Genomic DNA, 22,677 nt, shown 5'->3' on the forward strand with positions numbered 1-22,677 from the left:
TATATTCATATAAGGATATTCTTCATAGCATTGTTTGAAATAATGAAAACCTGAAAAAACTTAAAAATATAACCAGCATATGGCTGGCTATATACTTTGTGGTATTTGAAAGCAGAATAACTGCTGCTATTATAAATAATAAGAGCAGCCTGGGGGCCGGCACTGTGGCGTAGCAGGTAAAGCTGCCGCCTGCAGTGTCAGCATCCCATATGGCGCCAGTTTGAGTCCCGGCTGCTCCACTTCCAATCCGGCTCTCTGCTAAGGCCTGAGAAAGCAGTACAAGATGGCCCAAGTCCTTGGTGCCCGCAGGAAACTCCTGGCTCCTGGCTTCGGATTGGCCCAGCTCTGGCCATTGCAGCCAACTGGAGAGTGAACCAGCAGTTGGTAGACCTCTCTCTCTCTCTCTCTGCCTCTCCTCCTCTCTCTGTGTAACTCTGACTTTCAAATAAATAAATAAATAAGTCTTTAAAAAAAAAAAAAAGCTGTCTGTACATTGAGATTGAGAACACATTGTGGGGCTGGGGCTGTGGCATAGGGGGTGAAGTCTCTCCCTGCAGTGCCTGCATCCCATGTGGGCACCAGTTCGAGTCCCAGCTGCTCCACTTCCAGTCCAGCTCTCTGCTATGGCCTGGGCAAGTGCTGGAAGATGGCCCAACTCTTTGGGCCCCTGCACCCACATGGGAGACCCAGAGGAAGCTCCTGGCTCCTGGCTTCCAATCGGTACAGCTCCGGCTGCTGCAGCCATCTTGGGGAGTGAACCTTTGGATGAAAGACCTCTCTCTTTGTCTCTTTCTCTCTCTCTCTCTCTCTCTCTGACTCTGCCTCTCTGTTACTCTGCCTTTCAAATAAATAAATAAATATTTAAAATAAAATAAAAAAGAGAACACACTGTATTAGGTTGAGATGACAAGTTGAGAAATAGAATATATAGTATGTTTTCAGTTTTTATTTTAAAATGTTTTCTATGTATTTTATATATAAGAAGTTATGCATATTGAAACCTCTAAGGGAAAGGACAGATCTTTTTATTCTTTCATACTATAATTCTTCTGCATTCTTAAAGATGAGAGAATAGAATTGAAAGTTCTAAGTATACTGTAGTTACAAGTGCATTAAAATAATATAAATGAGAAAATTGCTTGGAGAAAAAGCAATAAAATGATAACAAGGGATTATTTATAATTTTCCTTATGTTATTTTTGGTATTCTATTTTTATAGTGGTTCTGAAAGGGGAAAAAGTGATTTTTCCTGAACCTCCTCAGTTTATAGTTTGGACAGACTCCTGTAACCAAAAGCAGGTTAATTAAAAAAACAAAGCCAGTTTATTAACATGTTCAGTGCACATCACATGGGGAAAAATGGCAAGACAAAGCTGTAAGAGTCCTGACTTACATAGTGTATTTAACACAGAACAACTTAAAAAAAGAAAAGAAAAGCAGTCATGGGCTTTCAGAGATGGAAACAGTAATGGAATATAGTCTGCTCCCAGATTCTTTTGAGCTGATAAGGTTTATAAAGGAGAATTTACAAGGGAGGGTGAGAAAGATCTTTGTCTTTATAAATCTGTGTCTTGCTTTTAAGCAAACCGAGAGAGAAGCAGAGAGCTCCCCTGCATCTTAATGGTCTTCATTAGTAATCCTTCAGATCTTCGGGAGGCATATTCTGGTTTCTCTCAATAGTAAAAGTGAGCAATTTTATGCAAAAAAATACAAATTTATTATTATGTGCTTAAGCTAATCTTCAAGGCAATGTATTTTAAATTTTAACAGCCTTGTTTTAATTTTGGTGTAATTTTTGATGTCTTGTAATGCAATGATATATTTCAAAAGGGAATCATACGATCTTTATTTCCAGTTAGTAAATTTATTTTCAGGTCTTTTTTTTTTTTTTGACTAGAGATATTTGCATTTGTTCCATAGCGGAGGTGAAACGTGTGGGAGACACCCTTTTGGGTATGGCTACACAGTGTGTTCAAGTCAAGAATGTAATAAAAACATCTCCTCAAACTCTCTCAAACTTGTGCCTGAAGATAAATGTTAAACTCGGAGGGATCAATAATATTCTTGTACCTCATCAAAGGTAAGTTAAGCTAATTAATCACTTCAGAAAATTTTGATGATTTTCTATTTCCATTTCTCCAACTATAGCCATAATTACTATAGAATGTATATGAAAGACTACCTTAATTATTTCTGCCATGGGAGATACATAGTTTGGATTAAAATAGCTTGGATTGACAAGGTTAAGAGATTCCCTTTTGAAAATCTCACTCCCCACCCCACCCCACTTTTCATTTAGTATGTTCAAAGTATCTCTTGCCTAGCCAGAAAGTGTTGAGAACTTAATAATTTTCACTGGAGAGTACAGCTTGAAATCGTCTTTAGTCTGGTTTCTGTCATGAGATTATTTGCTTGCTTAGAATGTGGGGAGGGAAAGAATAGAGTGAGCATTTGGCTAGTCAATTAAGTAAACTATATTAACCCTACCACAGTCAGTAGGACAACACATGTAGTAGATGGCCTTCATTAGAGTTCCTAGGAAATATGTGACATAGAAACAGGAAGTAGTGCATTATCTAGGTCGCTGGGGAAAAGGCCAGTGAGAACTCGAACAACAGGTTCTCTTTCAATATGTGAAGCAACTGGAGTTCCAAAATTTAAGTGTCTTGACCCCCAAACACCAGAAATGGGCTTTAGAATAAAGATTGACCCACATGTGTTTGACACAAAGCCTTTTTTCCCCTTGCTTTTTCATCCTGCCTCTACTTCCTATCCCTGGTAAATATGAGATGAGATTAGTGAATGAGGTGAATATAGAATTTAGTCAACATGTCTAAGAACTAAGAGATAGTCCTTTGGATTTTAAAAGATACAATTCAAAAAAGTTTAAGATTTATTTATTTACTTGAAAGGTAGAACCTCAGAGATAGAGGAGGAAAGAGAGCAAGAGCTTCCATCTGCTGGTTCACTTCCCAAATGGCTGCTACAACCAGGTCTAGACAGGCCAAAACCAGGAGCTAGGAGCTCTAGCCTAATCTCCCACATGGGTAGCAGGGACTCAAATACTTGGGCCATCCTCCGCTACCTCTCCAGGTGCATTAGCAGGAAGCTGGGTGAGAAGCAGAGTACCCAGGACTCAAACCAGCACTTGGAGGGCTGGCATTGGTATGGGATGCCTGCAGTGCCAGCATCCCATAGGGGACACCAGTTCATGTCGGGTTACTCCACTCCCAATCCAGCTCCCTGCTAATGACCTGGGAAAAGCAGCAGCAGAGGCCCAAGTGTTTGGGCCCCTGCCACCCACATGGACAGGAAGAAACTCCAGTCTCCTTGCTTCAACCTGGCCCAGCCCCACTCCATCTGGGGAGTGAACCAACATATGGAAAATCTCTCTTGCTCTCCGTCTCTATCTGTAACTATGACTTGCTTTATTTTTTTTTCCAGATTTATTTATTTATTTGAAAGTCAGAGTTACAAAGAGAAAGAAGGAGACGCAGAGAGAGAGAAAGGTTTTCCATTCGCTGGTTCATTCCCCAATTGGCGGCAAACCTAGCCAGGAGCCAGGATCCTTTTCCGGGTTTCCCACACAGGTACAGAGGACCAAGGACTTCTTGGGCTATCTTCTGCTTTCCCTGGCCATAGCAGAGAGCTGGATTGGAAGTGGAGCAGCCAGGTCTCAAATCAGCGCCCATATGGGATGCTGGCACTGCAGGCGGTGGCTTTACTCGCTGTGCCACAGCACCAGCCCCCTGTAACTATGACTTTCAAAAAATAAATAAAATCTTTAAAAAAAAAAAAAAAGAAGAACATAAAACAGGGGCCAGCACTGTAGCATAGCAAGTAAAGCCACCACCTGCTGTGCCAGCATCCCATGTAGGCACTGGTTCCAGTCCTGGCTGCTCCACTTCCAATCCTGCTCCCTGCTGTTGTGCCTGGGAAGTGCAGCAGCAAATGACCCACTATTTGGACCCCTGCACCCAAATGGGAGACCTGGAAGAAGCTCCTGGCTCCTGGCTTTGGATTGGCCCAGATCCAGCTATTGCAGCCACTAAGGGAATGAACAAGCAGATGAAAGGTCTCTCTCTTTCTCTCTCCCCCTCTCTCTCTCCCTGTAACTCTGCCTATCAAGTAAATAAATAAATCTTTTTTAAAAAATTGTTTTTTAAAAAACCAGTAATCTGATACTGGACACCCTGGAAGGCATTAGGTGATGATTCAAGGACTTTGATCCCTGCCACTCATGTGTGACACCATGCTGTAGTTCCAGGCTACTGGCTTTCGTCTGTGGGCATTTGAGGAGTGAGCTAACAGATGAAAGATCTCTCTCCATCTGTCTCACTTTTTGCCTTTTAGATAAAATAAAAAACAAATAAATAAATAGATTTAAAAGACTAACTACCTTTTGACTTTTAAATATGTTCTTCAAATTTATACTTTTAGCCAGAACTGGGGGAGTAGTAGGCTCACATAATCCCTTCCAATCTGAAGGTTAATGCTTCTTTTTCTCCTTGAGTGAATACATAGGCTTAAAATGTAAGTATATTTAAAAAAAAAAAGATTGATTAAAATTGGTGGGTTAATATGAGGAAGTTTATCATTTTGTTTCTGTTACAGAAACCATTAGTATCAGTTGCCTTTAGCAACCACCAGCACCACTGCTTAAGACAAAAACCTGCTCCAAAGAAGACATTGACTAGACCTGTTATAGCAGCTTTTACTTCTTTGGGGATTCATGAATTAATAGCAATCAGTAGTTCAGGCCTATGACGCTATCTACAGACTTCTGTCCTGTCAATAACTTGCACTTATATTGCAATCGTGAAATAAATAAATGGATAATGAACAAATGGATTATCTAACCTTTTAAAAAATGTGTTTAAGACCTTCTGTGTTCCAGCAACCAGTGATCTTTTTGGGAGCAGATGTCACGCATCCACCTGCTGGTGATGGGAAGAAGCCTTCGATTGCTGCTGTGAGTACCATTAGGTTTATCTTATCTTAAGATTAGACCAGTGATTAAGAAGTCCAGGTCCCTGGGGCAGACAATGTGGCCCAGCAGATTAAGCCACTCAGGATGCCGGAATTCCATAGCAGATAGACTGGAATAGAGTCTCACCTCCACTTCAGATCCAGCTTCTTGCTAATTTACCTAGGAGGCAGCAGATTGATGGCCCAAGTACTTGGGTTCCTGCCACCCATGCGAGAGACCTGGATGGGGTTCCTGGCTACTGATTTCACCTGGCTCAGCTCCCAACTGTTGTAGATATTACTAGAGTGAACCAGCAGATAGAAGACCAACCTCTCTGTCACTCTGCTTCTCAAATAAATAAAAAATAATTAAAAATTTTTTTCAACGTCAGAGCAACTTTGGTTTCAACTTTTTTAATTTTAATATTTTCAATGTAGCTGATTTTCATAAATGTTCCTTGAGTTTTTTAAAAGAATGCTTATTCTGATTTGTGTACTTGTATCTAAGTTTTATTTTTATTTCAAAGGCAGAGTGATAGAGTGAACTGTAGGAAAAGAGAGATCGTCCAGGAAGCTGGATTTGAAGCTGAGGCAGGGCTTTTCCAAGGTACTCCAATATGAAATGCAGGTGTCCCTAGCCACCGCTTAACCTGCTGCACCACCACACTCACCTCTATATTGATTAAATCAAGTTCAATGCTCAAGTGCTCTGTGTCCTATTTTAATTTGTCTACTTGGCCTCTCCATGACTGTACATTTTCAGCTACTTTTTTGTGGTTTCGAAGAGTTTATGTATTTCAGTAGTGTATTTGTTACAAAAAGATACCTTATATATAAAGTTGGTAGATTACACTTTTTTTCTTTTTTAAAGATTTATTTATTTGTATGTCAGAGCTACACACAGAGAGAAAGAGAGGCAGAGAGGTCTTCCATCCACTGGTTCAGTCCCCAGTTGGCCGCAACTGCCAGAGCTGCGCCAATCCGAAGCCAGGAGCTAGGAGCTTCTTCCAGGTCTCCCACACAGGTGCAGGGGCCCAAGGGCTTGAACCATCTTCTACTGCTTTCCCAGGCCACAGCAAAGAGCTGGATGGGAAGTGGAGCAGCCAGGACTTGGACCAGTGCCCATATGGGATGCTGGCACTGCAGGCGGCAGCTTTACCCGCTACGCCACAGTGCTGGCCCCTACTTTTTTTTTCAATCTACATTGTCTTCTACATTCATCTAGTTCAATCCTTTGCACTTAAATTCTTTTTTTAATATTGCTACTCTTACTTCTAACATCTACCTATTATAACTTTGTCTACCTCTGTAATTGTAACCTTTCTGTGTTCATTTGGTTTTAAGTATTTTTCTTATAAACTTCAGACAGCTTGCGAATATTTTACCCATTTGAAAATCATTTCAACTTAACAAATAGCAATATTTTGAAAATAGCAATATATTTTAGACATAGTTCACAAATTTCAGAAATTGTACTACAAGACTTTATATATATTTCCTATCAAACATTGTAATAGTCTTTACACAAATTTTTTTAATGATCTGGTAAATCTTATTTAACCTTGAAATGATGATGTAGCAAAACTTCAGTGCAATAATTAAGATAACCCTTGAAGGGCCAGCACTGTGGTGTAGCAGGTAGAGCCACGGCCTGCAGTGCCAGCATCCCATATGAGCACCGGTTCAAGTCCCGACTGCTCCACTTCTGATCTAGCTCTCTGCTATGGCCTGGGAAAGCAGTAGAGGATGGCTCAAGTCCTTGGGCCCCTGGACCCACATGGGAGACCTGGAAGAAGCTCCTGGCTCCTGACTTCAGATCGGCATAGCTGCAGCCATTGCAGCCATTTGGGGAGTGAACCAGTGGATGGAAGACTTCTCTCTCTGTGTAACTATTTCAAATAAATAAATAAATCTTAAAAAAAAAAAAAAAGGCCAGCGCCGTGGCTTAACAGGCTAATCCTTCACCTTGCGGCGCCGGCACACTGGTTTCTAGTCCCAGTCGGGGCGCTGGATTCTGTCCCGGTTGCCCCTCTTCCAGGCCAGCTCTCTGCTATGGTCCAGGAAGGCAGTGGAGGATGGCCCAAGTGCTTGGGCCCTGCACCCGCATGGGAGACCAGGAGAAGCACCTGGCTCCCGGCTTCAGATCAGCGCGATGAGCCGGCCACAGCGGCCATTGGAGAGTGAACCAACGGCGAAAAGGAAGACCTTTTTCTCTCTCTCTCTCTCTCACTATCCACTCTGCCTGTCAAAAATAAATAAAAAATACTATAAAAAAAAAAAAAGATACCATTTGAGATATCCACATCCCATTTAGGAATGCCTGAGTTCCAGTCTTTTTTTTTTTTTTTTTTTTTTTTTAAGATTTATTTATTTATTAGAGAGGTGAAGAGAGAGAAAGAGTGAGAGAGAGAGAGAGAAGTCTTCCATCTGCTGGTTCACTCCCCAAATGGCCACAACAGCCAGACCTGGACCGATCTGAAGCCAGGAGCCAGGAGCCTCTTATGGGTCTCCAATGCAGGTGCAGGGGTCCAAGGACTTGAGCCATTTTCTACTGCTTTCCCAGGCCATATCAGAGAGCTGGATCGGAAATGGAGCAGCCAGGACTTGAACCAACACCCATATGGGATGCTGGCACTGCAGGCAGTGGTTTTACCCACTGTGCTGTCCCCTGGGTTCCAGTCTTGACTCTACTACCCATCCAACTTCCTGTTAATGTACACCCTGGGAGGCAGGAATGATGGCCCAAATACTTGGATCCCTGCCATCTATGTGGAAGACTTGGATGGAATTCCAGCTCCTGGCTTTGGCTTGGCCCAGACTTACCAATTGTGGGCATTTGTGGAATGAACTAGCAGATGGAACATATTTCTCTGTCTCTCTCTGTCTCTGTCTGTCTCTCTCTCTCTCTTTCTGGCTTTCAAATAAATAAACCCTGGAGCAAGCTTTGTGATACAGTAGGTTAAGCTGTTATTGGGGATGGCCACTTCTCATATCAGTAGAGTACCTGGGACCGAGTCCTATCTCTGCCTCTGACCCAACTTCTTCTCTCTTTTTTTTTTTTTTTTGACAGGCAGAGTGGATAGTGTGAGAGAGAGAGAGAGAGAGAGAAAAGTCTTCCTTTTTGCCGTTGGTTCACCCCCCAATGGCCGCTGCGGCCAGCGCATCATGCTGATCCGAAGCTAGGAGCCAGGTGCTTTTCCTGGTCTCCCATGCGGGTGCAGGGCCCTTGGGCCATCCTCCACTGCCTTCCCGGGCCATAGCAGAGAGCTGGCCTGGAAGAGGGGCAACCAGGATAGAATCCGGCGCCCCAACCGGGACTAGAACCTGGTGTGCCGGCGCCGCAAGGTGGAGGATTAGCCTGTTAAGCCACGGCGCCAGCAAATCTGACCCAGCTTCTTGTTCTGCACCTGGAAGGCAGCAGAAAATGACCCAACTGTTTCAGTCCCTGCCACCCATGCAGGAAGCCTGGGTGGATTTTCCAGCTCCTGGCTTCAGCGTGGCCCAGCTCTGGCTGTTGCAGTCTTTTAGGGAGCAAACCAGTGGTTGGAAAGAGTGAGACCTGAAAGAAGTTCCTGACTCCTAGCTCCTGGCTTTGGATGGGCCCAGTTCCAGCCATTGTGGCCATTTGAGGAATGAACCAGAGGATAGAAGACCTTTCTCTCCGTCTCTCCCTCTCTCAGTCTGTAGCTCTACCTCTCAAATAAATAAATAAAATTTTGGGGGCTGGCGCTATGGCGCAGCGGGTTAATGCCCTGGCCTGAAGCGCTGGCATCCCATATGGGCGCCAGTTCTAGTCCCGTCTGCTCCACTTCCCATCTAGCTCTCTGCTATGGCCTGGGATAGTAGAAGAAGATGGCCCAAGTCCTTGGGCCCCTGCACCCTTGTGGGAGACCCAGAAGAGGCTCCTAGCTCCTGGCTTCAGATTGGTGCAGCTCCAGCCGTTGTGGTCATCTGGGAAGTGAACCAGTGGGTGGAAGACCTCTCTCTCTCTCTCTCTGTCTCTACCTCTCTCTGTAACTCTGCCTATAAAATAAATAAAAATAAATCTTAAAAAAAAATTTTTTTTTTGACAGGCAGAGTGGACAGTGAGAGAGAGAGACAGAGAGAAAGGTCTTCCTTTGCCGTTGGTTCACCCTCCAATGGCCACCGCGGTAGCGCGCTACGGCCGGCGCACCGCGCTGATCCGATGGCAGGAGCCAGGTGCTTATCCTGGTCTCCCATGGGGTGCAGGGCCCAAGCACTTGGGCCATCCTCCACTGCACTCCCGGGCCACAGCAGAGAGCTGGCCTGGAAGAGGGGCAACCGGGATAGGATCGGTGCCCCGACCAGGACTAGAACCCGGTGTGCCGGCGCCGCAAGGCGGAGGATTAGCCTAGTGAGCCGCGGCGCCGGCCAAAAAAAATTTTTTAAGAAAAAAAAAGTGTACCAGTGGTTGGAAGATCTCTTCCTCACTCTCACTCTCTTTCTCTCTCTCTCACACACACACTGTCTTTGAAATAATAAGCAGTAAATCTTTCTTAAAAAAATTCTTTTAGCGGCTGGCACTATTATGCAGCAGGTTAAACCACTGTCAGAAGCACCAGCATCTCATATGGGTGCCGGTTCATGTCCGGACTGCTCTACTTCCAATCCAGCTCCCTGCTGATGTAGCTGGGAAAAGTGAGAAAAAAGAGAGATCTTCTATCAGCTGGTTCACTCCCCAGATGCCATGAGACTGGGCCAGGATGAAGCCAAGAGCTTCTTTGAGGTTCCCCACGTGGGTGCAGTAGCCCAAACACCTGGGCCATCTTCCGTTGTTTTCCCAGGCACATTAGTAGGGAGCTGAATTGGAAGCAGAGCAGCCAGGATTCAACTGAAACCCATATGGAATGCTGGCGGCTTTACCTGCTATGCCACAATATGGCTCCATAAATAAATCTTTTTTTTTTTAAGTCTGTCAAAAGTTTTTTAAAAAAGAAAATGATAAAATAAAAATTTTCATTTAGTTTTCAAAACGATTTTCATTAGTGAATAAAATTGGCATTTATTGTATCACTTTATATTATTTTCAATTTTTCTTTGATGTATTTGAAAGGTAGAGAGAGACAGAGATTTTCCATCCACTGGTGCAGTCCTGGTTCAGTCCACTAGAACCCAATCCAGGTCTCCCCCATGGGTGGCAGGAACTCAGCTACTTGAACCGCTACCTCTTGCTCTCCAGAGTATATGTTAGCATAAACTGGAATCAAAGTAGATCTGGGGGGCCCAGCACTGTGGCGTAGTGGTTAAAGCCACCTCCTACAGTGCTGGCATCCCATATGGGTGCCGGTTCAAGTCCCAGCTGCTCCACTTCTGATCCAGCTCTCTGCTATGGCCTGGGAAAGCAATAGAAGATGGCTCAAGTCCTTGGGCCCTATACCCGCATGGGAAACCCAGAAGAAGCTCCTTACTTCTGGCTTTGGATAGGCACAGCTGCAGCTGTTGCGGCCAACTGGGGAGTAGAACCAGTGGATGGAAGACCTCTCTCTCTCTGCCTCTCCTTCTCTCTCTGTGTAACTCCAACTTTCAAATAAATAAGTCTTTAAAAAAAAGTAGATCTGGGACTCAAACCCAGGCACTTTGATATGAAATTTGCATGTCCCAAGTGTCAACTATCATGCTGAATGCCTACCCCAACAAAATAGTTCTTTACCATATGGTGTATATGTTATTGTTTTGTATATATTATTGTTTTTCACTGAGAATTAGCTGGTTTTGATTACTTTCAAAGAAAATGGTGGCCGGTGCCATGGCTCAACAGGCTAATCCTCCACCTAGCAGCGTCGGCACACCAGGTTCTAGTCTCGGTTGGGGCTCTGGATTCTGTCCCGGTTGCCCCTCTTCCAGGCCAGCTCTCTGCTATGGCCCAGGAGTGCAGTGGAGGATGGCCCAAGTGCTTGGGCCCTGCACCCCATGGGAGACCAGGATAAGCACCTGGCTCCTGCCTTTGGATCAGCGCAGTGTGCCAGCCGCAGCACACCGGCCAAGGCGGCCATTGGAGGGTAAACCAATGGCAAAAGGAAGACCTTTCTCTCTGTCTCTCTCTCTCACTGTCCACTCTGCCTGTCAAAAATAAAAAAAAATAAAAATTTTCAAAAAAGAAAATGGTTATAAACAATAAGATTATAGTACAATACAAATGTAAATGAAATCCATGTATTTTTTATTATCTCAATCTCCATTTTTCTTTACTTTTTCCTGCCAGGTTGTAGGTAGTATGGACGCCCACCCAAGCAGATACTGTGCCACAGTTCGAGTTCAGAGACCCCGACAGGAGATTATTCAGGATTTAGCTTCCATGGTCCGGGAACTTCTCATTCAGTTTTATAAGTCAACTCGGTTCAAACCTACTCGTATCATCTTTTATCGGGATGGTGTTTCAGAGGGACAATTTAGACAGGTTGGTTGCCTGGAATCCCATCAGACTGTGGTTGAATCAGATACTGTGTTGGTAATATGGCCTCTAGTTCTCAAGTTTAAAACATCAAGTTCCTATACTTAGTTATAAAATGATGAGTTTAAGAAATCATAAGTTGGGCTGGTGCTATGACACAGCAGGTTAACACCCTGGCCTCAAGCGGTGGCATCACATATGGGTGCTGGTTCGAAACCTGGCTGCTCCACTTCCAATCCAGCTCTCTGCTATGGCCTGGGAAAGCAGTAGAAGCCCCTGCACCCACGTGGGAGACCCAGAAGAAGCTCCTGGCTCCTGGCTCTTGGCTTCAAATAGGTGCAGCTCTGGCCGTTGCAGCCAACTGGGGAGTGAACCAACAGATGGAAGACTTCTTCTCTCTCTCTCTCTCTCTCTCTCTCTCTCTCTCTCTGCCTCTCCTCTCTTTGTGTAACTCTGATTTTCAAATAAATAAATAAATAAATCTTTAAAAAAAATCCTAAGACTAAGTCATATCTTACTTCGAAGTGTATAAAAGAGAACAACTATTTTAATCTTTCCATTTCATCTTCTCTAGGTTTTATATTATGAATTATTAGCAATTCGAGAAGCCTGCATCAGTTTGGAGAAAGACTATCAACCTGGAATAACCTACATTGTAGTTCAGAAGAGACATCACACTCGATTATTTTGTGCCGATAGGACGGAAAGGGTAAGCATATATTTGTTTACTTGTTGTATTACTGTCATAAGCTAAACCTGGCTCACATAATTCACAGAGCACTTGGCAAGGGCTGTCTCCCAGTAGCAGGATTTCCATTATAGAGTACCAGATTTCAACCACTGGACTATGCATGAGTAAAACAGTGCCCAAATAAGTTAATTATTACTTTTTATTTATTAGAAAGGCAGAGTGAGTGAGTGAGAGAGAGAAAGATCTTACATCAACTGGTTCACTACCCAAATACCTACATCAGCTGGGGCTTGGCCAGGCCAAAACCAGGAGCCAGGATCTCCATCCAGGTCTCCCACATGGGTGGCAGGAGCCCAAGCACTTGGGCCATCTTCTGTTGCCTCCAGGGTGCATTAGCAGGAAGCACGATCAGAAGCAGAGGAGCCAGGGTCCAGCATTGTAGCACAACAGGATAAGCCACTGCCTGCACTGCCAACATCTCATATGTGTACCAGTTCAACTCCTGGCTACGCCGCTTCTGTTCCAGCTCCCTGTTAGTAATCCTGGAAGAGCAGCATTACATGACCCAAGTTCTTAAGCCTCTGCCACCATGTGGGAGACCTAGAGGGGGTTCCAGGCTCCTAGCTTCAACCTGACCCAGCCCCAGCTTTTGCCAGGCATTTAGGAAGTGAACCAGCAGATAGAAGATAGCTCACTTGCTCACTCACTCTCTCTCCCTCTCTCTTTGCCTTTCAAATAAATAAACCTTTAAAAAATAAATAAGTAAATGAAAAGCCATTCCCTAGATCACACAACTGGAAAGCAGTGAGGCTGTGATATGAATCCAGACATTTTGCTGCCTCTCTAAACAAGAGTACCCTTTTTTGTTTTGTTAAGAGGCAGAGTTACAGACATAGAGAGAGAGATCTTCCATCCACTGGTTCATTCCCCAAATGGCTGCAATGGCTGGGGCTGTGCCAGGCTGGAGCCAGGAGCCAGGAGATTCTTCTGGGTCTCCCACGTGGGCTCAGGGGCCCAAGTACAGGGGCCATCTTGCACTGCTTTCCCAGGTACATTAGCAGCGAGCTGGATCAGAAGTAAAACAGCCGAGGTGGGATATGGTGCCCATATGGGATGCTGGCACTGCAGGCAACAGCTTAATCTACACCATAGTGCCAGCCCCCAAGAGCTCACTTTTAAAAAAAAAAAATTATTCAATCCATGCACATTTTCTTTCTTGTTTTTAAATTAGAGTTGGGGAGATAACACAGACAGAGCTTCTACTCACTGTTTGATTCCCCTGTATGCCTGCAACAGCCAGGACTGGGCCAGGCCCAAGCCAGAATCTAGGAACTCAATCCAGTTCTCCTACACTGGTGTCAGAGACTCATCCAGCCAGTTATCACCTCCTGTTTTCCAGGGTCCACATTAGCAGGAAGTTGAAATCAGGAGACAAAACTAGGAATCTAACTCAGGCTCTCTGGTACGTGCCCTAACTGCTAAGCTGAACACCCCACCCCACAATTCCCACCAAGAGTGCAACTTTTGATAAAAGGCTCATGTGTTGATAATTTATTAGTTTGTGGTTTTTTGTTTTTTTTTTTTTTGTTTTCTTTTTTTTAAGATTAGGCATGATTGAGAAGATTATGAACTGTTGTCTTTGTTTTAGGCTTGGCAAGTCTAGCTGGTTAATCCACACATCTGTAATTCAAGACACTTATGCAGTAGCAATCCTTCACATGGCAGTAATAATGTCTGAGTCAGTCAGATAGTTTCTTATCTACTAGCTATATAAACCTATACAAATAAGATTTTAAATGTGTTGTTGATAAGGGGGTAGATATGAGTATAATACACAGTTTAAAAGTGTTTTACTGAGAGCTTTTCATTATCAGGAATTTTGAATTATTTCAGTAACATACCTACTCAGAGGAAAATCATGATAACTGTTTTCTTCAGAGATGGTGAAACTGTCCATATGCAGTAAAAGGAGAGAGCCTATAAGTCACGTTTATGTTCAAATCCCAGTTCTTCCGTATACTGCATGTGAGTCCTGAACCTCAGTTTTCCCATACAGATGGGATAATACCTAACTTGCAGGATTGTTGTCAGGATTTAAGTGACGTGTAAGTAATTAACAAGTGGTAACTACTGCTGATCTTGTGGTCAGCATTCTTTGTTTCTAAACATACAGTGTAGTGTTCTCCAAGGACAATTCTAGTTTTCTTAACTCACTGATAGAAGAGTACCCACCTGAGGTATTTTCAGAATATTGCCATTTGTTAAGTTGAAATGATTTTCAAAATGTGTAAAATACTAGCAGACTGTCTGAAGTTTATAAGAAATGTACTTGAAACCAAACTAACACAGAAAGGTTGCAATTACAAAAGTAGACAAAGATATGATAGGCAGATATCAATCACCTGCTGCCCTCAGGCATGCGCGGTAGCAGGAAGCTGGAGCTGAGAGCAGAGCCAGGGCTCCGACCCCGGCCCTTCAGTGTGGGATATCACAAGTAGTGTTTTAACTGCTGTGCAACACAACCTGTGCCAATGCGTATACATTATATTTTTCATATATGTTCTTTACCTTTGTCTTATTTATTTAAACTTTGACCAAACAAATCTAGGTTGGCAGAAGTGGCAATATCCCAGCTGGAACAACAGTTGATACAGACATTACACACCCATATGAGTTTGATTTTTACCTCTGTAGCCATGCTGGAATACAGGTAAGCCTACCATTTGGGCAAAATCTTTTAATGCAAAAACTTACGTTCTTATGTGTATTTTTTAAATCTCACAAGGAGAAGAAAGTATTCTTCAACTCTTCCCATACCTTCAGATGTGCTATTTTTATAAAAATTAGAATACAATTAGTGTAACAGAATAAATCTTCCTTAATTTAGCCTAAATCTTTGAAAAAACTTAAAGTAACTAAGAGTTCCTTCGACTATGCTTCCTGTTGATAATATTATATAGAAAACTTTCATATTTCCTGGTAGATAGTGAGCTTGTGAAAGAGTTTAATTGCAGAATTATAGCTTTCTGTTTCAGTTAAATGATTTTAAGAATCTTTTCTTATTTCCAAAGAATCTTTTCATTAATTTGTTCGTTTTACTTGATAATTAATTAATTTAGTGTTTCTCAGACTTTGCAGCAATAAGAAGTAAACTCATATCCCAAGGGTATCTGAGAGGATGTAGCCCAAAACTCTCTTAAGTTATCTGTCTTTAAGATAGAAATTTCAGAAAGATGTACCTTATTTGACAGCTGTGTCTTACAGTTTCGCATGCCGCACATGCACTAACCCCTTTCAAACTCGTATCTTTAAAATATTATCACACTCTTTTTTTTTTTTTTTTTTTTTTTTTTGGACAGGCAGAGTGGACAGTAGAGGGAGACAGAGAGAAAGGTCTTCCTTTTTGCCATTGGTTCACCCTCCAATGGCCGCCGCGGTAGGCACGCTGCGGCCGGCGCACCGCGCTGATCCGAAGCCAGGAGCCATGTGCTTCTCCTGGTCTCCCATGGGGTGCAGGGCCCAAGCACTTGGGCCATCCTCCACTGCACTCCCTGGCCACAGCAGAGAGCTGGCCTGGAAGAGGGGCAACCGGGACAGGATCGGTGCCCCGACCGGGACTAGAACCTGGTGTGCCGGCGCCGCAAGGCGGAGGATTAGCCTGTTAAGCCACGGCGCCGGCCTATCACACTCTTTTATCTATGTTCTTCTGTCAGTTTCTCTTTAGAATCAATGTTATATGTCTTCAGAGTGAGTGGGAACAATCACAAAAATAAAGTTAATGACACCTTCTAGGGATAAAGCCTGTATCACTAAAGCACATATTTCTTTTTTTGTTTTGTTCTATTTTTTATTTATAAGAAGGGAACAAATTTCTTGTATTTCATATATACAATTCTAAGACATAATGATACTCCCTATGTAGTACATATTTCTCTTTTTTTAAGATTTATTTATTTATTTGAAAGACAGAGTTACAAAGAGGCAGAGGCAGAGCGAGAGGTCTTCCATCCTGCTGGTTCAGTCTCCAAATGGCTGCAATAGCTGGAGCTGGGCCAATCCAAAGCCAGGAGCCAGGAGCTTCTTCCAGGGCTCCCACATGGGTGCAGGTGCCCAAACACTTGGGCCAACTCCCACTGCCCTCCCAGGCCATAGCAGAGAGCTGGATTGGAAGTGGAGCAGCTAGGTCTCCAACCAGCACCCATATGGGATGCTAACACTACAGACGGTGGCTTTACCCACTACGTCACAGTTGCAGCCCTTGTTAGTTTTTTATTGTTGTTGTTGTTGTTGTTTTTAAGATTCATTTATTTATTTGGAAGACAGAGAGTTGCAGAGAGAGAGAGAGAGATCTTGCATCTGCTGGTTCACTCCCCAAATGCACACCACAGCTGGAGTTGGGCCAGTCTGAAGTCAAGAGCCAGGAGCCGGGAGCCAGGAGCCAGGAACTTCTTCCGGGTCTCCTACATGGGTGCAGCATACATTTAACCAAAAATCTTAGGGATCAGTTTTCCTTTGGGACACTAGTGTCAGATTTCTGCTCTAGTCAGCAAATAATGTGGAATATTTCACAGGGACTAAAGACTGTTGTTTATATGTCTTCTCAGCTTTATTAAGATTTTTTCTTCTTTTTAAATAATTTTATATATTTGAGAGGCAAATACAGACAGCTCTCATCTGCCTCTTCACTCCCCAAATTTCCACAACAGCTTGGGCTAAGCCAGGCAGAAGCCAGGAGCTGGGAACCCATGTAGGTGGCAGGGTCCCAACTATTTGAGCCATCACTTGCTTCTTCCCAGGGTGTGCATCAGCAGGAAACTGGAACTGAGAGCAGAGCCAGGACTCCAACCCAGGCACTACTGTATGGGTGGGATCTGTTTTGTGTCCCAAGCAATGCCTCAACTTTTATGCCAAATGCCCAACCAACCCTTTTACAATTTTTTAAAACTTAAAATTTTTAAAAGATTTTATTTATCTGAAAGGCAGAGTTACAGACAAGGAGAGGCAGAAAGAAAGAGAGAGAGGTCTTCAATCCACTGGTTCACTCCCCAGATGGCCGCAACACCAGAGCTGCGCAGATCCGAAGCCAGGAGCTTCTTCCAGGTCTCCCACATGGGTGCAGGGACCCAAGCACTTGGGCCATCTTCTACTGCTTTCCCAGGCCATAGCAAATAGCTGGATTGGAAGTGGAACAGCCGGGAGTCGAACTGGACCCATATGGGATGCTGGCACTGCAGACTTGTGGACTCTCAGGAAGCGTCCAGGTAGAGAATGAGATGATAGTCTCCACGTCTTTTTTTTATTTTTTTATTTTTTACTTTTTTTATTTTTTTTAATTTATTTGAGAAGTAGAGTTACAGAGAGAGGGAGAGACAAAGTGAAAGGTCTTCCATCCGCTGGTTCACTCCCCAAATGGCCACAATGGCCAGAACTAAGCTGATCTGAAGCCAGGAGCCAGGAGCTTCTTCCAGGTCTCCCACACAGATGCAGGGGCCCAAGCACTTCAGCCATCTTCCACTGCTTTCCTAGGCCATAAAAGGGGTCCCCAATAGTCTCCACTTTTTTTTTTTTTTTTTGACAGGCAGAGTTTAGACAGTGAGAGAGAGTGTGACAGAGAAAAAGGTCTTCCTTCCGTTGGTTCACCCCCCAAATGGTTGCTAAGGCTGGCGCACTATGCCGATCTGAAACCAGGAGCCAGGTGCTTCCTCCTGGTTTCCCATGCAAGTGCAGGCCCAAGCACTTGGGCCATCCTCCACTGCACTCCCGGGCTACAGCAGAGAGCTGGCCTGGAAGAGGAGCAACCAGGACAGAATCCGGCACCCCAACTAGAACCTGGGTGCTGGCGCTGCAGGCGGAAGTTTAGCCTAGTGAGCCGTGGCGCCGGCCGATAGTCTCCACTTCTAATGGTCTATTATCTTTTTTTTTTTTTAAGGTTTATTTTTTAATTATTTGAAAGGCAGAGTTAGAGGAGGAGAGACAGAGTTGCAGAGAAAGAGTGAGAGATCCTCCATCTGCTGATTCATTCCCCGAATGGCTGCAATAGCTGGGGCTGGGCCAGGCCAAAACCAGGAGCCTGGAATTTCTTCCAGGTCTTCCACATGGGTGCTGGGGCCCTAGCACTTGGACCATCTTCTGCTGGTTTCCCAGGCACATTAGCAGGGAGCTGGATTGGAAGTGGAGCAGCCAGGTTGAGAACTGGCACCATGTGGGATGCCAGTGTCGCTGGTGGAGGCTTAGCTTGCTATACCACAACACTGGCTCCATAGGTTCTTATCTTTATGACTGAGTCTCTTGGAGTCCCCCTTATTTCTCTTCAAGGGAGAGAATGTACTTTCCTCGGAGGTAAAGTACATATTCCCACAAAACCCACAATCACTCTTCCTATACTGAGAAGATAGGTGAGAAGAAACCAGACCCCAGGATATTGATGGTGAGGCCTGACTTGAACTGGTTCCTTTCAGTGGGCCCTTGGGAAAGATGCCAGGCGCCTATGGTGTCTAGCTCTTTAGAATGTAGGATTTTTAACACCTTTTCTTCTCACCTTTGAGCCTTAGTTGAAACTCCATAACAGCAGAGAAGGGCAAAGTCTCTATTGACATACTTTTAGAGCGTGTAACCCCTCTGTCTGACCTACCAAAGGAAATTCCCCAAAAAATAATTGCTTCCTGTAGAAGAAGAGAGTAGGCAGTGCCCTAAATCATAACCTCCTAATACAATCTCCAAAACTTCCAAGACAGCCTTCACTGCTGTTTAACAGTCCTTTGACGTCCCTTTCCTTAGCTCTCTGTGCCAGTTTTCCTAGATTTCCAACCTTGGTTTGTTGCCCCCACATTCAGCACATTACCCCCCTACTTTCTGTGCTCCTCCTTCGTAGTAAAGGGTCATTCTGTAGTATTCTCCCTTGCCTGCCTGAAGATGACCTTAATTCAGCAGTTATCTTCTTTCTTAGGTCTTCATTCTCCTTGAAGCTTCATTCTCTTTTTTTTTTTTTTTTTTTTTTTGACAGCCAGAGTGGACAGTAGAGGGAGACAGAGAGAAAGGCCTTCCTTTTGCCGTTGGTTCACCCTCCAATGGCCGCCGTGGTTGGCGCGCTGCGACCGGCGCACCGCGCTGTTCCGATGGCAGGAGCCAGGTGCTTCTCCTGGTCTCCCATGGGGTGCAGGGCCCAAGCACTTGGGCCATCCTCCACTGCACTCCCTGGCCACAGCAGAGAGCTGGCCTGGAAGGAGGGCAACCGGGACAGGATCGGTGCCCTGACCGGGACTAGAACCCGGTGTGCCGGCGCCGCAAGGCAGAGGATTAGCCTAGTGAGCCGCAGCGCCAGCCATCATTCTCTTTTTTTAAAGACTTGTTTATTTGGGCCAGTGCCGCGGCACACTAGACTAATCCTCCACCTGCTGCCCTGGCACCCCGGGTTCTAGTCCCGGTCGGGGCGCCAGATTCTGTCCCAGTTGCTCCTCTTCCTGTCCAGCTCTGCTGTGGCCCGGGAAGGCAGTGGAGGATGGCCCAAATGCTTGGGCCTTGCACCCACATGGGAGACCAGGAGAGGCACCTGGCTCCTGGCTTCGGATCAGCACAGTGCACTGGCCGCAGCACGCCAGCCGTGGCGACCATTGCGGGGTGAACCAATGGAAAAGGAAGACCTTGCTCTCTGTCTCTCTCTCTCACTGTCCACTCTGCCTGTCAATAAATAAATAAATATATATATTTTTTTATATATGTATATATAGTTCCTTGATCCTGCTGTTCTTCAGTAAGTTATTGCCCCATGTCTTTATTCCATTTACCACCAAACTGTCCTTAAAAAGAATAGCATAAGCTACCTGCAACACCAGCATCCCAAACGGTTGTCAGTTCAAGTCCCAGCTGTTCCACTTTCCATTAGCTTCCTGCTAATGCATTTGGGAAGGCAGCAGAGGTTGGACCAAGTTCTTCCTTGGGAACCTGCCACCCATGTCAGAGACCTAGAGGAGTTCCTGGCTCCTGGCTTTTGCTTGACCCAGCACTAGCTGTTTGTGGATGTTTGGGGAGTAAACCAGTGGATGGAGAATCTCTCTTTCTCTTTCTCTCTCCTTAATTCTGTAACTGTACCTTTCAAATAAATAATTTTTTAAAAAAAAATAGCCCAAGTACACCCATCAGAAAGTCTACAGTTTGAAAAGGCAGGCAATATTTTTTTAATTTATTTTTTAAAGAATACAAACTTCATAAGTACCACTTTAGGAATATAGTTATTCTTCCCACCATATCAGCCCTCCCACCCACACTCTCACCCTCTCTCCTCCCTCTCCCCTTGCCAGTCCCATTCTCCATTAAGATTCATTTTTAATTAACTTTGTACACAGAAGACCAACTCTATACTAAGTAAAGATTTTAACAGTTTGCGTGCGCACACACACACATACACAACTCACACACTCACAAACTATTTGAGAACTAATTTTACTGTTAACTCTCATAATAACAACTCATTGAGGACAGAGGTCCTGCATGAGGAGTTAGTCCACAGTGACTCCTGTTGTTAATTTAACAGTTAACACTCTTATGTATGACGTCAGTGATACATGTCAGTGCTCTTGACATGAGCAAGGCAGACAGTGTTAAGAATGTGGAGCAACTGGACCTCTCAAAAACTGGTGGAAGTATAAACTGATAGGAATACTTTTGAAAACTGGTATTGTTAGGCCGGCGCTGCGGCTCACTAGGCTAATCCTCCGCCTGCGGCACTGGCACCCCAGGTTCTAGTCCCAGTCGGAGCGCCGGATTCTGTCCTGGTTGCCCCTCTTCCAGTCCAGCTCTCTGCTGTGGCCCGGGAGGGCAGTGGAGGATGGCCCAAGTGCTTGGGCCCTGTACCCGCATGGGAGACCAGGAGGAAGCACCTGGCTCCTGGCTTCGGATCAGCGCAGCGCCGGCCATAGTGGCCTTGGAGGGGGTGATCCAACAGAAGGAAGACCTTGCTCTCTGTCTCTCTCTCTCTCACTGTCTAAACTCTGCCTGTCAAAAAAAAAAAAAAAAAAGGAAGTGTTACGTTCCCTGTGCTTTTGTTAAGGCTGTTCACTCTGCCTAGTGTTTCCTCTTTCTATCTGCCCCCAAAATGCCAACTCTTACTTTCCCCCCCTTGATGAAGTACCCCCCCACAGCTCACTTCCCCGATTACTTTTTTTGGCATTCTCCTATAAGACTACACATGACCAGTAGTACTATAACCATTCACTAGTTGCTTTATACTTGGAAGCGCTCTGTCTCCTCTGCTGTACTAAGTTGTTTTCCAAAAGACAAAAAACCCTTATCTCTGTGAGTTTTGTTTTCAGTCTATAATACCTAACATAATAAATAACACACCCTATGTGTGTGTGTTCAATTTACCTTAAATTTACCATTTTAGCCACTTTGAAATGTGCACTCCAGTGGCATCAAGTGTATTCACATTGTTGTGCATCCCTCGGCCCCATGCTTCTCCAGAACGTTTTAATCTGCCCCGACTCATCACACCCATAAAGCACCAACGCCCTCTTCCCCTCCACCATTCTTCTCTCTGTCTCAACGAATTTGACTGTTCTGGGTACCTCATGTAGGTGAACCATACAGTGTTTGCCATTTTGTGACAGATTATTTCATTTAGGTTCATCTGTTTTGTAGTATATGTCAGAATTTTCTTCCTTTTCAAGCTGAATGCTATTCCATTGCTTATGTATACCATGTTTTTTTACCCAGGCATCGACTGATGGACACTTGGGTTGCTTCCCCCTTTGGGTTGTTATGTATAATGCTGCTGTGAACATAGATGTGCAAACATCTGTTAGAGCCCTTGCTTCCACTCTTGCTTGGTATATACCCAGAATCAACAATTTTTTTTAATTGACTATTAAATTACAATATGCTTTACAAATGTACAAAGCTGTTTTTTCTTCTAGAATTTAATCTATGCTGAATATTTAAAAGCTTGGAAATCAAAAGAACATGCCATTCATTGCCTTCTCTGCAGGGTACCAGCCGTCCTTCCCACTATCATGTTTTATGGGATGATAACTGCTTTACTGCAGATGAACTTCAGCTGCTAACTTACCAACTCTGCCACACGTATGTGCGCTGTACACGGTCTGTTTCTATACCTGCACCAGCGTATTATGCTCACCTGGTGGCATTCCGAGCCAGATATCATCTCGTGGACAAAGAACATGACAGGTAATATAAAAAGCATATCGAGTACAGATTCTCACCCAAATCCAAATATTATCTGAGTGTTAAGATTTTCCTAGTAAATTCTTTAAGTGCTTCCCTAGGAGTATGTGCCTCTCTATTTGCCATAAAGTACTGCTATTTAGATTTAAAGTTCCTTGGCCAGTGATCATGTGAAAAGCCATGAAAGTCAGAACTCATTGCCCAAGATAAAGTTTTCTATTGCAGTATGCTACCTAAGACTCATAAGTAGTGGAATAATGTAGTAATTTAGTTGCTTTACAAAACTAATTCAAAGAAGAGAATATCGATAATATTAGTAAAGTGATACATATATTGGTAGAGAAAATGATGTCTGTGATTTGTTTCTAACTAATCCTGGGGTGAGAAGAGATGTAAAGCAAATTGACCTTGAGTAATAATTACGGAA

At 44.2% G+C, this 22,677-nt stretch overlaps 1 protein-coding gene across 7 annotated transcripts in view; it reads left to right on the forward strand.

The window, feature by feature from the left end:
• LOC133759636 (protein argonaute-3) overlaps window positions 1-22,677 on the forward strand; it is a 134,659-nt gene that overhangs the window by 109,013 nt on the left and 2,969 nt on the right. For all 7 annotated transcript variants that reach the window (XM_062190954.1, XM_062190958.1, XM_062190952.1 and 4 more), the window contains 6 exons: window positions 1,921-2,080; window positions 4,882-4,972; window positions 11,192-11,386; window positions 11,955-12,089; window positions 14,680-14,781; window positions 22,054-22,253. In XM_062190954.1, the coding sequence (XP_062046938.1) occupies window positions 1,921-2,080; window positions 4,882-4,972; window positions 11,192-11,386; window positions 11,955-12,089; window positions 14,680-14,781; window positions 22,054-22,253 (883 nt within the window). The remainder of the gene's footprint in view (window positions 1-1,920; window positions 2,081-4,881; window positions 4,973-11,191; window positions 11,387-11,954; window positions 12,090-14,679; window positions 14,782-22,053; window positions 22,254-22,677) is intronic.

Source organism: Lepus europaeus, chromosome 5 (genome assembly GCF_033115175.1).
Source record: "Lepus europaeus isolate LE1 chromosome 5, mLepTim1.pri, whole genome shotgun sequence".
Classification (NCBI taxonomy): Eukaryota; Metazoa; Chordata; class Mammalia; order Lagomorpha; family Leporidae; genus Lepus; species Lepus europaeus.